The sequence below is a fragment of the Artemia franciscana genome, chromosome 1, assembly GCF_032884065.1.
Source record: "Artemia franciscana chromosome 1, ASM3288406v1, whole genome shotgun sequence".
NCBI lineage: Eukaryota > Metazoa > Arthropoda > Branchiopoda > Anostraca > Artemiidae > Artemia > Artemia franciscana.
In genome coordinates this window covers 2,300,329-2,315,400 of record NC_088863.1, presented here as the reverse complement: position 1 = coordinate 2,315,400, position 15,072 = coordinate 2,300,329, and the positions used below count along the sequence as shown (strand labels likewise).

The 15,072-nt window shown below is 36.4% G+C and overlaps 1 protein-coding gene across 2 annotated transcripts in view; it reads left to right on the top strand.

Annotated features, from left to right (window-relative positions):
- Window positions 1–15,072, top strand: part of LOC136043898 (store-operated calcium entry regulator STIMATE-like) — a 62,625-nt gene that overhangs the window by 18,349 nt on the left and 29,204 nt on the right. For both annotated transcript variants that reach the window (XM_065728938.1, XM_065728928.1), the window contains exon 3: window positions 8,101–8,222. In XM_065728938.1, coding sequence (XP_065585010.1) covers window positions 8,101–8,222 — 122 coding nt within the window. The remainder of the gene's footprint in view (window positions 1–8,100; window positions 8,223–15,072) is intronic.

Genomic DNA, 15,072 nt, shown 5'->3' with positions numbered 1-15,072 from the left:
ATTTAGATTATTTTTATTTTTTAGTTAAAGTGTAGTTTTGTTTTTATATTTTATTTTTTGTTCAATGCTTTGTCGAAATTAAAATCCGTTTTCTCTTTCTTTAATTTTGTGGCACTATATGCAGGGTTCGGTTATAGACTTACTCTACCTAGGACATGGATTAATAAAAAGAATTATTTTGAGAATGATAAAATTAGAATTATTATGAGAAAAAGTAAAGAGTCATATTAAAACCGAAAGAAAAGTAGAAATAAAGTCCTATGATAATCAAATCTTAAAGCGAGCAGGAATTATTACTAGTGAACAAATACAACCCAAAGCGAAAACAAATTACAATAAATATTCACATGAAACGTAAGATGACGGATTCAGATATAGATGAATAACTTAATCCTTAATCGTGTAGAATTGAATCATAAATCATCGATGGAAATGAATCATTGAGTCAAGCCTAAAACGAACAAAAATGACTACATTTTTCATTTTAACAGTGTAGTTTAAAGTTGTTACCTTGTTCTGTTTATTTTTATTTGTCATAATATCAACAACAATAACAACGAGAAATCACCATAATAACCAAGAAACATGAAAAAAAAACTGAAGTTTAGATTGACAATTTAATGTGTATTGATTCTCATTTCCGAAAGTATCTGTAATTTCGCATATTATTAACCTTATAAAACAAAAAAATGTTTATGTTGTATTATATTTTTGGGTAAGTGTAAACAACGTTTTTGCCTGTAGACAACAGAAATTTTAGTCCTACTCCCCTTTTTGGTAGTTTTAGTTTTTTTTTGAAGTGTGACTTGATAATAAATTGTTCGGTTTTAGCTTGTATTATTTATTTATAATGACTTGGGTTTGTTTTGAACTTGAATTCCTTTTTGATTTTATTGACGCTCTTTTAAATTAATTGTTTCATCAGTTCCTCGTTGTATATTGCACTGACGCCTTTTTGACGGCCAGGCATTTTTACTCTGGTTTAGTCCGACATTCTCCTCAACATATCCTGAAAGTTTCAACTTAGTAAACTTAGCCACTCCTTAGATATCATAAATATGCTCTTTTGACAACTTTATAAGTACTTAATTTTGTTGTATTGCAGATTAACATGCCCTGAAAGTTCCAATGTAATGCCCTTTGCTCCTGGTATATTGGACACACGGGGCAACCAGGATGCATGTTTTATCTTTTGGTTTAGTTCAGTATCTTCAACAACATACCGCCCTGAAAGTTCCAAAGTAATCTTTGGCCATTCTTAGGATATTAAATCAGTTTCAATGTGACAACCTGAGGATGCTTAAACTCTTTTAAAATGGTTTAACAGCAGTAGTCTTAGCAGTAGCAGTCGCAATCGCAATCAGAATTGTAGTAATACTAGTAGTCGCTGTTGGAATCAGTCACTGTTGGAAGTAGTTCAAGTTGTAAGTGGTCACAGTCACTTTTAATTATTGGCAGCCATAAGTAGTTGCTGTTGTAGTTGCAAGTAGTCTTAGTCGTAGAGAGTCGTAATCTCTAGTATTCGCCGTTGCAAGTAGTCACAGTTGATTTCACAACCGTCATAAGCAGTCACATTCTCTTGTAGTCGCAGTCACAGTTGTGTTCAGTTCCCGTTGCAGGTAGTCACACTGATGCAGTTGTAGTGTCAATCGTAAGTTGTTACAGTCAAAATTAACCGTAGTCGCAAATTGTCCAAGTTGTCACATATAGCCATAAGTTGTCACAATCACAATTATTCACTGCAGTCGAAAGTTGTGGCTGTCGCAATCGCAAGTAGTCGCAATCATAAGTGTCTCTGTTGCAAGTAGTTGCAATCACAGTTGAAGTAGTCGGAATCGTAATTAGTTCTTGTCACAGTCACAAGTAGTCACCGTCACGAGTAATAGTAGTCCAATTGCCACGAGTAATAGTAGTCCAATTGTAATTAGTCACTGTCCTAACTTGTAAAAGTCGCAAGTAGTCGTATTCTGCAAGAACAGAACACAACCATAAATTGTTGTAGTCTGCAGGCAGCCGCTGTGGCTAGTTGTCGCTGTTGCGATTAGCACCAGTCACAAGTTGTCGCAGTTGCCTCCAGTCGTGCTCACAGTCTAACTACTAGTTGTAAAAACTCTAGTATTGGTAATAATAGAAGAATGAGGAGTAGTAGTAGTAGTAGCAGGAGTACTAGTATCAGCTCTAGTAGTATGCACGTAGTGTTTTTTGGTTAATGCAAAATCCTCCTCAACATCCCTGAAAGTTTTTAACTGAATAAACTTAGCCTTCCTTAGATATCGCTTATACGCCCTTTTGACAACATTGGACGCACGTAGTATCTTTTGTTTACTTTAATTAATTAAAAACAAACGGTCCAAAAAATGAAGTTCTGCAAAGAAAAGTAAAGGCCATATTAAACTTAAAAGCAGCAGAACTAAATTCCAATTACGATTTGAACTCAAAACGACCAGAAATTATTAACAAAGAATAGACGAAACCCAAAACGGACAGACCTTCCACAGTCCCTGAGGAAAGGTCTTTAAGTTATAAAAATTGTCAATTGTTGAGATATAGGAGTTGTTATTGAGAAGTGTTCATATGTTTTTGGTTGTGGGGGTGAATTTTCTGCTGAAGGGTTTTCCACCGGGAGAATTTTCCATGGAGATCGATGTTTCTTGGAGGGGGGGGGTGAACTTTTCAGGAGACAATTTTACACTGGTGGAATTTGCAATAAATTTCTATACGAGCTTATTTTTATTTGTCCTTTATTTATCTTTGCTGACTCAATTTTATGTGTGAAGATGTCAACGGTAATTGACTGGAGTAAATGTCTACCAGGATTCAACTGCCTAGAGGATCTTTCTCTGGGGTTGGGGGATTTTCCCTGTGGAGTTGGAGCCGTATTTCTGAGCATTATTTAAAAATTCCATTTCAGTTTTCCACTGAAAGTAAGGAGCAACACTAAAACATAAAACGAACAGAAATTATTACGTGAGGGGGTGGCCCCTTACTCAACACCTTGCTCTTTAAGCCAAAGTTCATGTTTCGTCCCAATTCTTTAAAAAAGGCCCCTTGAAACAGAAGAGTTGTGAAATTAGAACAATAAGAAGCTTTTTCAAAAGTACTCAAAACTTCTGTTTGAAGAGTGAGTTGTTACGTAGGGGGAAACCCGCTCATATACGTAATAAAAAAGTATATTTATTTCGTATTCGAGGGGTTGCCCCATCCTTAATACCTCGCTCTTTGCGCAAAAAGTTGTTTTTAATACTTTTAATAAAGCTTCTTATCAAATAGTTCGTTGTAACGAACTGTAAGGAGCGACGCGGCTCAATAGTAACCAAAACTCTAAAAAATAAAACTTTACTATCAATAGGTATATCAAACGAATCGGCTTCTTACGCTGATTCCAAATATATAAGACTTATTAGTTTTACTCCTTCCATCAATGGCTACGAGCTTGATAAGATAAACCTGATTTTTGAAAAAGGGGGGCATATCCCCTAAGAGTCAAAGAATCTTAATGTGACTTTGGTTTTTTTTTTTCCAAAAGAAAGATCACAGATGCGTGTTTATTTATTTATTTTTCCAGGGTTGATTGGATCAAACCACTGGTCCTAGAACATTGGGAGAGGGCTTATTCGAACGGAAAGTAAAAGATCTGGTGCTCTTTTTAAGCGATCAAATAGATTGGAGGGCAACTATTCCCCTACCCACGTCCCTTTTTTTTCCGAGTTCGTCAGATGAATAATATGACATAGCGATTTTGTTGAATATAATTGAAAAATTTAATAACTGTACCTTTAGAGATTCTATAACCCCCATATCCCCTTGGAAAAGGTCTTTAAGTTATAAAATTTTCCCATTGTTTGCGTATAGTATTGTCATTGAGAAGTGCGCATTTATTTCTTGGGTTGGCGGGAATTAATTTTCCGCTTGAGGGATGTTCCATGGGAAGGGGAGTTTCTAGGGGGGGGGGGAGGGTTTTCAGACGAAATTTTTTACGGGGCAGTTTTCAAGAAATCCTGTACGAAATTCTTTTTATTTGTCTTACTTTCTCTTTGTCAAGGGTAATTGTCCGGGGTAAGTTTACACCGGGATTGAATTGACTTGAGGATCTTTCTGTCGGGAGAAGGGAATTTTATGTCGAAGCGGAATTGGATTTCTGAACATTATTTCAAAAAGATTAGAAACTAAGTGAAAACAACAAGTTTTTCTGGTGAATAGGCTACGTAATAATATCAGTTCGTTTTAAGTTTTAATGTTCCTCCTTACTTTCATTTGAAAAAACTTGTTTTTTTATTTGATAAAAAAATTATTTTATTATATTTATTATGTATATTAGGGTTTACCCCTCCTCAACTTCTCACTCTTCACGCTAAAGTTTCTTTTTAGTACTCAAGAAAGCTTCTTATTGTTCTAACATAACGATGCTAGTGTTTCAGGAATTTTTATTAAAGAATTGAGAAAAAATCAAGCTTTAGTGTAAATAGTGAGGTGTTTAGAGGTTGAGGGGGGGGGGGGGTAAACCCCTCCCCCTGACATCTACCTATTAATTTATCTTTGTTTTAAGTTTTAATGTTGCTCCTTACTTTCATTTGAAAAACTTGTTTTTTATTTAATTTTCGATCCTTTTTTCAAAAATACCCAAAAATTAGGCTCAGTCCTCATGGAAAAGTCCTCCTCCTTCCACGGAAAGATTCTTTAGGTAATCGAGTGATTTTGAGGAAACAGAGACGTGGTTGGGGGCCAGTTGCCCTCCAATCTTTTGGTCACTTAGATAGTTTACTGTATCGTTTTAAGTTCTGCTCGAACGAGTCCTCTCCTGCTCTTATAGGACCATTGGTTCGATACTTTCACCCATGGGAAAAAGTAAATAAGCAAAAAATGAACGGGCATCCGTGATCTTTCTTCCGACAAAAAATACAAAATTCTGTTTCTTTGTAGATAGGAGCTTGAAACCTCTACAGTAGGATTCTCTGATACACTGAATGTGACGGATGATTTTTATTCAGATTCGTTTACTTTTAGGGGATCTTTTCCCCTTGTTTGAAAATCAGGTACATTTTCCCAGGCTTTTAGCCTTTAATAGGTAACACTAAACCTAATAAAGCATATATTTGGAATCAGCATAATAAGCCAATTCTTTTGATATATCTATTAATATCAAAATTCCGGTTTTTAGAGTTTTGGTTGCTATTGAGCCGTGTTGCTCCTTACTTACAGTTCGTTACCATTTACTCTCTGATGTAATATATCTCTAACCATTAGAATTTCACTCATAGCTAAATGTCAGGTTTACTGAAAATCCAACTCGGTAGATTCAGAGCACTCGGAGAAATCCTTTACAGTGTTTGCCTCGAAAACCTGTGTATTTTCACTATGACATGAAATCTGCGCCAGTGCCAACCCTACCCTGCAAATATTTTTCAGGTTAGGTCTATTTTAATATTTTGAGGTCTTCTTTGCTTCTTACTTTCAACTGGTTGCCATTAGAGTTTGAATTTGTGGATTCTATTGTCCTGCATTCCTAAGCATGTGCTCTAGTTACCTCCATTTCCGAGCTTTAATACTGACGGTAATTGCTGGTTTGTTTTTGTGTTTTATTTGAGACCCTTCCTGATCAAGGAATATTCAAGAGTGGTCAGAGACATGTGTTTTCAGAAATAAGAATCTTTTGTGTTGGTTTCTGGTTCAGGTTCAAAGTCCTGATAGTATATAGGAGAGGTCGATGAACTGTTGATGATCAGCCATTTTGGATATAAGCCAAAAATGTTTTGAAGGAAAACCTGTTACTGCCTTCGTAACCATGTATGTATCACTCTTTAAGGAGTTGAATAAACCCTTTTATATGTTCTTGTCTTTGGAATTTGTATCAGTGCTCATCGATTCGTATAAAGTCTGATGGCCAGACCAGTAGTCTCACTTGTGTTCCTTGTGGAGTAAAATCTGTTTTGAGTCCTGCCGTTTTTAACAGTGCTATTGGGGTCGCTACACGTTATAATCCACCTTGCCTTATTGAGCCCTACATAGATGGAAATCACCTTTCTTGCGCCGACAATTCTTTTCCTGTGTTTGTATGTTGCTATTTTCTTATGTTAGGAAGAAGCAGAAAATAGTGGGTCAGCAACGGGCTCGCACATAAAGAAAGACACTCCAATCAGTGTAAGGCAATGGACTAAGGATAGGCAACCCAACTTCGGGACTCATGACTACATCAAGATAAGGGTGGCTATTGATAAAAGATTTAAAGAGACAGTTACAAAGGATACTACCATCAACGTTTCAAAATTTCCGCTTCCAGTAATTAACCCTCCGAGTCTAATTTCCGACATTTAAATCAGCAACTCTACCTCAATTAAAAGTGAAGGTTCTTTGTATGAAGGTCCTTTACAACTATGAAATTATGATATTCCAGGATATGAAACGGGCCCAAACTATGACAGTCCGTCTGCTCAGCTATCTGTCCCACTTTCTGAATTTAGCACTTTTGAAGCAGAAATTTAAGGACGAACCATGGCTTCCCTCCCCCTCGACCCCCTCACCGGAGCCAGTAGAAAACGAAGGGGATAAAGAGCTTCAAAAGCATATATAATTGCCCAAAGTCGATGGATGCCCCTCCCCCTTTAAACCTACATAGATAGAAGCCACCTCTCTTACGCTGACAACATTTTCCTGTCTTCAGGCACTACAGACTATTGTGAATGCTGTTTAACCTAGATTAAAAGGGATTGGATTTCTAGCTGCCCCCTCAAAAACTGAATTCCTCATTTTGGTTCACAACATCCAGATATATATTCAAGTTGGCCCTGCCAAATTCTCTGCTTCTGTTTCACTTAAGTACCTTGGTCATCTGTTCGGTGGATCTATTAGATACACAAAAATACTTATTATAAATACTCTGAATGAAAAACTGAAAAAATCTTACATTTTGCTGGCTAGAATCAGGGGACAATTTGATAAAAAAAAAAAAAAACGATGGGCAGGCTTTATATTTCCTTCTTTGCGACCCATGTATTTTTCATTACACCAATTTGGTAGTTATTCTCTGCTACTGAACGCAATCAAATCAGCTCTGTCTTTTTTTTGGATTTTGTAAATATTTCTTCAGCTGCCCATTCAGACTTGAAATAGCTATATTTCTTGGCGGTTTTGGTGTTTTTGAATAGATACATTTCCGTAATTTCCTAAAACGAATTTCCGTAAACCGACTGACAAAATAGTTGACTTTCATTTGAATTTTATTAAGCCAAGTTAGAATATTTTTTTTATTATGTATCTTCAAAGCGTGAGTATTATGAGTATGTTAACAGTCTATTAGTATGTTGCACTCCTATAAGCAGATGAAAATTTACTAGATGTTTTCCAGAGAAATTGCCGATGGATTGTTCTGGGTACCCGGCTGACTGACTGTATTTCAAACAGTAGCTTGTACGAAAAATGTGGTTCAATCCCGCTTTCCAGGGCTATAATGAAAGAAAGTTGCGATGGCTAGGCCACGTTCTACGGATGAAGCATGACAGATTACCGAAGATTGTCCTTTTTGGCCAACCGTCTGGGGCTACACGGAAAGCAGGTCGTCCTTGTCTGGGTTGGGAGGATGTCATAATAAAGATTTGAAGGAAATGGGAACTTTCTGGGAGGGTGTAAAGAGGGAGGCTTTAAATAGATTATATTGGAGGAGGAGCGTGCGTAGCTGTGTTGGCCTCAGGCGGCTTGGTGCTGCAGTGAGTTATTATTAGTAGTAGTAGTATGCTAATGTGTGTATTAAGTCAGTTAAGGTTCTATTATGAGTGTTCTTGTCTTGTTTTTTCTTTTTTTTTTTTTTTGCTTCTCGATGTGCATTTTTGTAGATAGAGGGTGCAAATAAATTATTATTAATATTATTATTATATGTTTTGGTCTGAAAACAAGATGGGTTTTACAATTCAATTCGACACTTTTTTTTAGCTAATAAAATACTATTAATGAATATTATTATGAAATATCCATTGAATTGCACTTTAATATTCCTTTGTACCCTTCAGTAAAAATTATTGTTACGAGTATTGTCGTTTTTGTAAATTATAATATATTGCCCAGAGTATTCAGATATAAAATTTTAATTTGGTTTTTGTATTATTTTAGGTATCTGGTTAGTTTCTTGTTAGACTCTTCTGTTGGTCTTCTTGTAATTTATGCTGGAATTCGACTAACTATCTATCTTGCGGAAAGGAACAGATGGGAGTACTTAATATTTGGCGAGTATGGTAAGTAAATAATGTAAATAGTAAAAAAGGGAAAATCTTTGAAGGGCATTAAGTATTGCTAAAATCATTAGAATAAAATTAGTAATAAGACTCAGAAAGGTAGTGCCAACCCTGAATCGCCATGTTCAAACGAACCATGAAAAAAAGAAGATTTGCTATATTTAGTCAAGTGACATAAGCGCATGTCATGCAAAAAGCCTGCGAATCATTTCAAAACAGTTACTTTCTAATAAACTGGATGGTCTGGTTGAACCCCAGCCCCACTCCCCCTCCCAAAGAAAAAGATAAAAACACTGCAAAATGAAAATGGAAATTAAACAACAACAGAAACTGTACAGAAAGTATGATTTCCAACCTCGATCTACATCTTAACACAAATTTTGCTGCTATCTAACACTCATGCAAATGCACTAGATGATGTTAATTAAGTTTATTGTGCTACTTTCTTTAGTAAGAGCAGCTTGGGTCAGATTTAACAGATTGAACCTTCAAGTTTTTCAACTGGGGTTCAATTCTTTGGTCTGTTGGCTCTTGAGAGGTTAATCCTTTGATGGAGCAACCTCTTAAAATGGAGGAAGGCGGTTGACCCTTAGCCGACTGATGTCATATCGTTGAAGTAACTAATTAAGATTTAATAAGATTGCCCATAAAGTGCATTAACGCTAAATGAAAAAAAATTGTCTAGAAAGAACAAAATGTTGGCTATAAAAAAATTTTAAGCAGTCAAAGAACAGGTGCTTCATAAACTATTAAACTATTTGTGGTGCTAATTTTAACTATTGCTGCTAATAAACTATTTTCTTTGAGTTATCTATCCTGTGACAACTTTGCACCTTGATGATAATAAAAAGTTGTTTCTTTCATGAAAATTTTTTTCAACTTCCTTCAAGTTTTTCAGCTTGAGCTTCAATTCTTTGGTCTGTTGGGTCTTGAGAGGTTAGTTCTTTGATGGAGCAACCTCTTAAAATGGAGGAAGGCGGTTGAACCTTAGCCGACTTATGCCATAGCGTTGAAGTAACTAATTAAGATTTAATAAGATTGCCCCATCAACGCTAAATGAAAAAAAAATGTCTAGAAAGGACAAAATGTTGGCTATAAAAAATTTTAAAGCAGTCAAAGAACAGGTGCTTCGTAAACGAATAAACTATTAAACTACTTGTGGTGTCAATTTTAACTATTGGTGCTAATAAACTATTTCACTTGAATTATCTATCCTGTGACAACTTTGCACCTTGATGACAATAAAAATCTGTTTTTTTTTTATGAAAAAGGAATTGCAGACCATCTTTCCTGTAAATTACAGTCCATGGCGTAAGTTGTCACTTCTTTCTCTCATAGCTATTATATTACTATTATATAATCAAACAGTTCGTGGTAATGAACTATAGTAAGGACTGACTCGGCTAAATAGTAAACGAAGATCTAAAAAACGGACTTTTGACACTAATAGATACATCAAAAGAATTGGATTTTTATGATGCTTTTAAATATATAAGTTTAATCAAATTTAGTCTTACCCATCAAAAATTACGAGCCTGAGAAAATTTGCCTTATTTTGGAAAATACGGGAAACACCCCCTAAAAGTCATAGAATCTTAACGAAAATCACACCATCGCATTCAGCGTGTCGAAGAATCCTTCTGTAGAAGTTTCAAGCTCCTATCAACAAAAATGTGGAATTTTGTATGTTTTGCCAAAAGACCGATCACAATGTTTATTTTGTTATTTGTTTTTCCAGGGGTGATCGTATCGACTCTGTGGTGCTAGAATGTCGTGAGAGGGCTTCTTCTAACGGGAATTAAAAGTTCTAGTTCCCTTTTTGGTGACCAAAAAACTGGAGGGCACCTAGGCCCCCTCCCAAGCTAAATTTTTCCCAAAGTCAACGGATCAATATTTTGAGATAGCCATTTTGTTCAGCATAGTCAAAAAACCTGATAACAATGTCTTTGGGGACGACTTACTCCCTCACAGTCCAAGGAGGAAGGGCTGCAAGTTACAAAATTTGACCAGTGTTTACCTATAGTAATGGTCATTGGGAAGTGTACTGATGTTTTCAAGGGGATTTTTTTGGTTGGGAGGGGGGGGGTACGTGGGAGGATCTTTCCATGGAGGAATTTGTCATAGGAGAAGATAATTTCCATAAAGGGGGCGCAGGATATTCTTGCACTATTAAAAAAAAAATATTGAAAAAATAGATATGGAAAAGTTTTTCAACTGAAAGTAAGGAGCAGCATTAAAACTTAAAACGAACAGAAATTATTACGCACATATGGGGTTCATCTCCTCCTAAATACCTTGCTATTTACGCTAAAGTATTTTGAGTAATTTCAACTATTTTTTCTACGTCCTTTGTGATTGAGGGGTCATTCTTAGAGAATTTGGGGCAAACCCCTTCTTATACGTAATAAAAATACACAAATATAGAAGTTCTTTACGCAAGATAATTCGTAAGTTACGTATATTTTCTACTAATTAAAACGTTCTTAAAAAATTTTAAGTAGCCTACTAGTTGCCTTTTTAAGTAACCAAAAGATTGGAGGGCAACTAAGCCTCCTCCCCAACCCCATCTTTTCTCAAAATCTTTCGATCAAAACTAAGAGAAAGCCATTTAGTCAAAGAAAATTAATTTCCAAATTTCGTTTTAATTATTCATTTTGCGGAGAGCCAAAATAAAAAAATGTATTGATTTTAAAACGTTCAGAAATAAAAATAACGTTCAAAAAAGTTTTTTTACTGTTTTAAAAAGTAAAGTTGAGAGAAAGAGTCAAACTTTAGCGTAAAGAGCGGGGCCTTTAATCTACGGAGTAGTTTCTGTTCGTTTTAAGTTTTAATGTCGCTCCGTACTTCCAGTAAAAAAACTCGTTTTTTTATTTTACATTATATGGCATTATATTCTGTTACAAAATTCTTGGTAGCTTGGGAACAAGTTTTAAAAAAATCATTCGTTTTATTTAAAATATGAAATTGCTGCTCTTCCTAAAAAAACTTAACTAGGAACGCGCTATTGCTTTACATCTCGATTTAGAGTAATGTATTTTGCACTAAGCTTGTTGTACTGGGTCTAAGGGGGATGACAGACGTCTTCTTATTGTTGAAACATTGAGGGCTTTAGTTCTCTACTGTCCAAGCATTGGGGGAAAAGTTAAACATAAGCACTAAGAAGTTTCTTCCTTAATATTGAAGGTGTTATTTTATAAAGTGAACAAAAATAATTAGAGGTGCCGTTGTTTTTGGAGCAATGCTACACAAGAGTCAAACTTCAGCTTAAAAAGCAGGGTATTGCTCTGATTATTTAGTTGGAGTAATCCTAATTTTCATGGCACTTGATATTTACCAAGTGATATATAGCGATCGCAATTCCTGTCGGTCTGTCAAGATTCAAGATTTTTATTTAAACTTCTGTACAACACACACAATATAAAAAAAAGGTCAAGCCGGAGACACAAGGTCGATTGACAAAGACCCGGTATAACAATATAGCACACCTATTTGACAAATAAAAGAAACAAAAACAAATGCATAAAATAAATATAAATAAATCCACGACTCACCACTAGACGGGAACCCACCCACAAAACAACTGACACTCGGCAAATATCAATCCGAAAAACAAAACAAAAACATTGTGCAAGCGAGGGTGACCGATGACCGGCAACATTTTTGAAAAAAATATTGGCCCACCCTATCAACATCAAACAAACAACTATTCACTTTAAGATTTTTTTTTATCACTGATTCTTGAATTTATTTATAAGGATAGAATGAAGTTGCTTTTTTATATTTGGGAGAGATTTACTGTAGTCAATACATGGTAGATAAAGATGCCATGAACCCATGATCGAGAAATATGGCGAGAACCGTGATCTCTCAGTGGTTAATTTCAGGTGCTGCATTCTCCATTTATTACGGGTTTCATAAATGTGGTCAGGTTGCTCAGGGAAAAAATTTCTCGTACAAAAGTACGAAGGCAATTCTGAGCGGTCATATTTTACCTTGAATAAAAAAGAATGAAGAGTGAATAATTCTGAAACAGGCAAAATATTAGTTAATAAATATATAGGTTCAGTTTTAGATTCATTTGGATAGGAAGAAGGCGACGCTAAATATCTTTGCAAAATTCGAAGAGCCCGGTTTTGAAGAGTCTGTATCAGTTTTATATGATATTTGAATGTTGCTAAATAAATCAGGGGACAATACGTAAGATGGGAATGCACCAAGGCAAAATAAATGAGTCGTAGAACTTCATAGGAGAAAAAATGCTGAAGCCTCCTCATTACACCAACTCCTTGGGCGATTTTAACGCATAATCTATTACAATGTTCTTTATAAGATAGATTTCCATCAATGGTTATACCAAGATACGGACGACTTAATCCCCCACAGTCCCTGGGGGAAGGGCTGCAAGTTATGAACTTTGCCCATTGTTTACATATAGTATTTGTTATTGGGTAGTATACAGACGTTTTCGAGGGAGGTTTTTTGTGGCTGCGAGGGGGGAGAGCTTCACGTGGGAGGATCTTTCCATTGAGGAATGTTTCATTGGGGAAGAACATTTTCCGTGAAGGGGTGCCGGATTTCCCAGTATTATTTAAAAAACAATCAGAAATTAAATATAAAAAAACAAGTATTTTCAACTGAATGTAAGAAGCAACGTTAAAAGTTGAAACGAACGGAAATTATTAGGTATACAGGGGAGTTCGCCCCCTCGTCAATACCATGCTCTTTACGCAAAAATTTTGAGTACTGTCAGGAAAGCTATTTATTCTAATCAAACGGCCTTTGTGATTCAGGGGCCATTCTTAAACAATTGGAACATATTTCGAACTTTAGCGAAAAGAGCGAGGTATTGACGAGGGGGCCCCCCTCATATACGTAATAATTTCTGTTCGTTTTAGGTTTTAATGTTTCTCCTTACTTTTACTTAAAAAAACAGTTTTTTTTTATTTAATAGGAAAAGGATAAACTAAAAGAATTGGCTCTATATGATTATTGTTAAAAAAATAAAGTGTGTTTAACGGAAAGCTATCAACCAAAAATTAGGATCTTGGGGAAGTTTACCTGAGAAACCGGGTAAAACACACTCAAAAGGTCAAGCGATCCTGACGATAATTAAACCTTAAAATTTAGCATATCAGCAAGCCCTGTTACATCCCTCTCTGTAAAATGCAAGCTTTCCTTTTTTTTTTCAAGAAGAATGATCACAGATGCTATGTTTTTCGTGGGTAGCCGCCCGGCTAGCAAAACATCTTACCACAGTTTAGCTCTATATTTGTGGGCAAAAGTTTTTTCTTTATGGTGAAAATGATATTGCTTATGCAGCTTTTTCCACATTTTTTTGTACTAGAATCACCCCTGCTAAAGCCGTCGCTGTGCCAAAAACTGACCTAATTGTTTTGTTTCCTTTCCACCGTTTTGGCGCCATCTATCTGGACTACGCTAAGTGCATTTAACTTACCGAGAGAAGTCACAGATGGCGCATCGTCCACCAGTGGAAACAAACTGACACGAAGGAAACGTGGATGCCGGACAGGGAAAAATTAAAGGAGAAGGCGCACGGGGTGTGCTATTTCGGAACTAGTGACAAACCTTGACTATTGTCCTTCTCCAAAACAAGTGTTTGAGCGAAACCTGGTGAAAATCAAGATATCCAGAATATTTAAAATACCGGGTCTGAAAAGATTTTACCAAACCCCTGTGTGCCCTTATGGGACAGCCCGCCTGTTCTTAAGTCGATAGTGTCCCATTGGCCCACCATGCCTAATTTCCTCTTGGCTAATTGTAGATCCCTTTTTAACAATATGGAAGACATCGAAGTCCTGTTCCGTAGCAGCAACATAGCTGTTGCTACTGTGACGGAAATTTGGAACCTCGATGAGACTACAGGACGGATTGCGAGATACAGCTCATTTCTAAATATTCGACACAGTCGAGGCGACAACAGGTGGTTAGAAATCTGTGTGAGGAAAGACATTTCGTGTGAACTCTTACCTGAACTCAGAATTCCAGATCAAGAGGTTATATGGATAATGTGCAAAATCGTGGGCTTTTCTCGTCATTTTTCATGCGTCATAACGCCATTTGTATATTACCCTGAAAGTGCACAATACAGGCGTGACCTAATTTTCTACCTGCAAATAACGATTGATACACTTAGAAGTCGATATAGCAGTCCTGCTTTTATAATTGCTGGTGATTTTCACCAGACAAAGAAAGCTTGGCTAGCCTCTAGTCTTTCTCTTAATCAGATTGTGAACATTGCCATTCGTCTGGCAGTACCCTCGATCTGATTCTTACAGACACTGAGGACCTATACCACCCCCGACATCTCTTGGACCAGTCGGCTTGTCTGATCACTTCGCCCTATTTCTCAAACCCAAGAGTTCTTTAAGAAAACCCAAGCTCTCACGGATCAAACTAGACCAATAACTGACTCTGCAGTCCGTGAATATGGCCGCTGGATTGCCGAATATGACTTTCCAGAGGTTTCCACGGATGTTACTCTTGAGCAAAGGATGTGTGCTTTCAGTGAAAAAATGTGCTCCAAGTACCTCGAGATATTTTCAACAAAGACTGTGGATAAAAGTGAATACGACAAGCCATGGATTACGCCCACTATTAAGGCCCTGATCCATGAACGCGGCTTCCTTTACTCGAGCGGCAAGGGAAATCAAGGAGCGACCAAAAGAAATCTAAAAGTTAACATGATCAGAAATGCAAAACGTAAGTATGATCGTGAAAAATTTGACCCCCTGCTCAACACTGAACCTGCAATGTGGCATCGCTCAGTCAAAGCGATGAGTGGAAATGTTTTGAAAACCAGTGTCAAGATATCTGACGATAATGGGCGAAT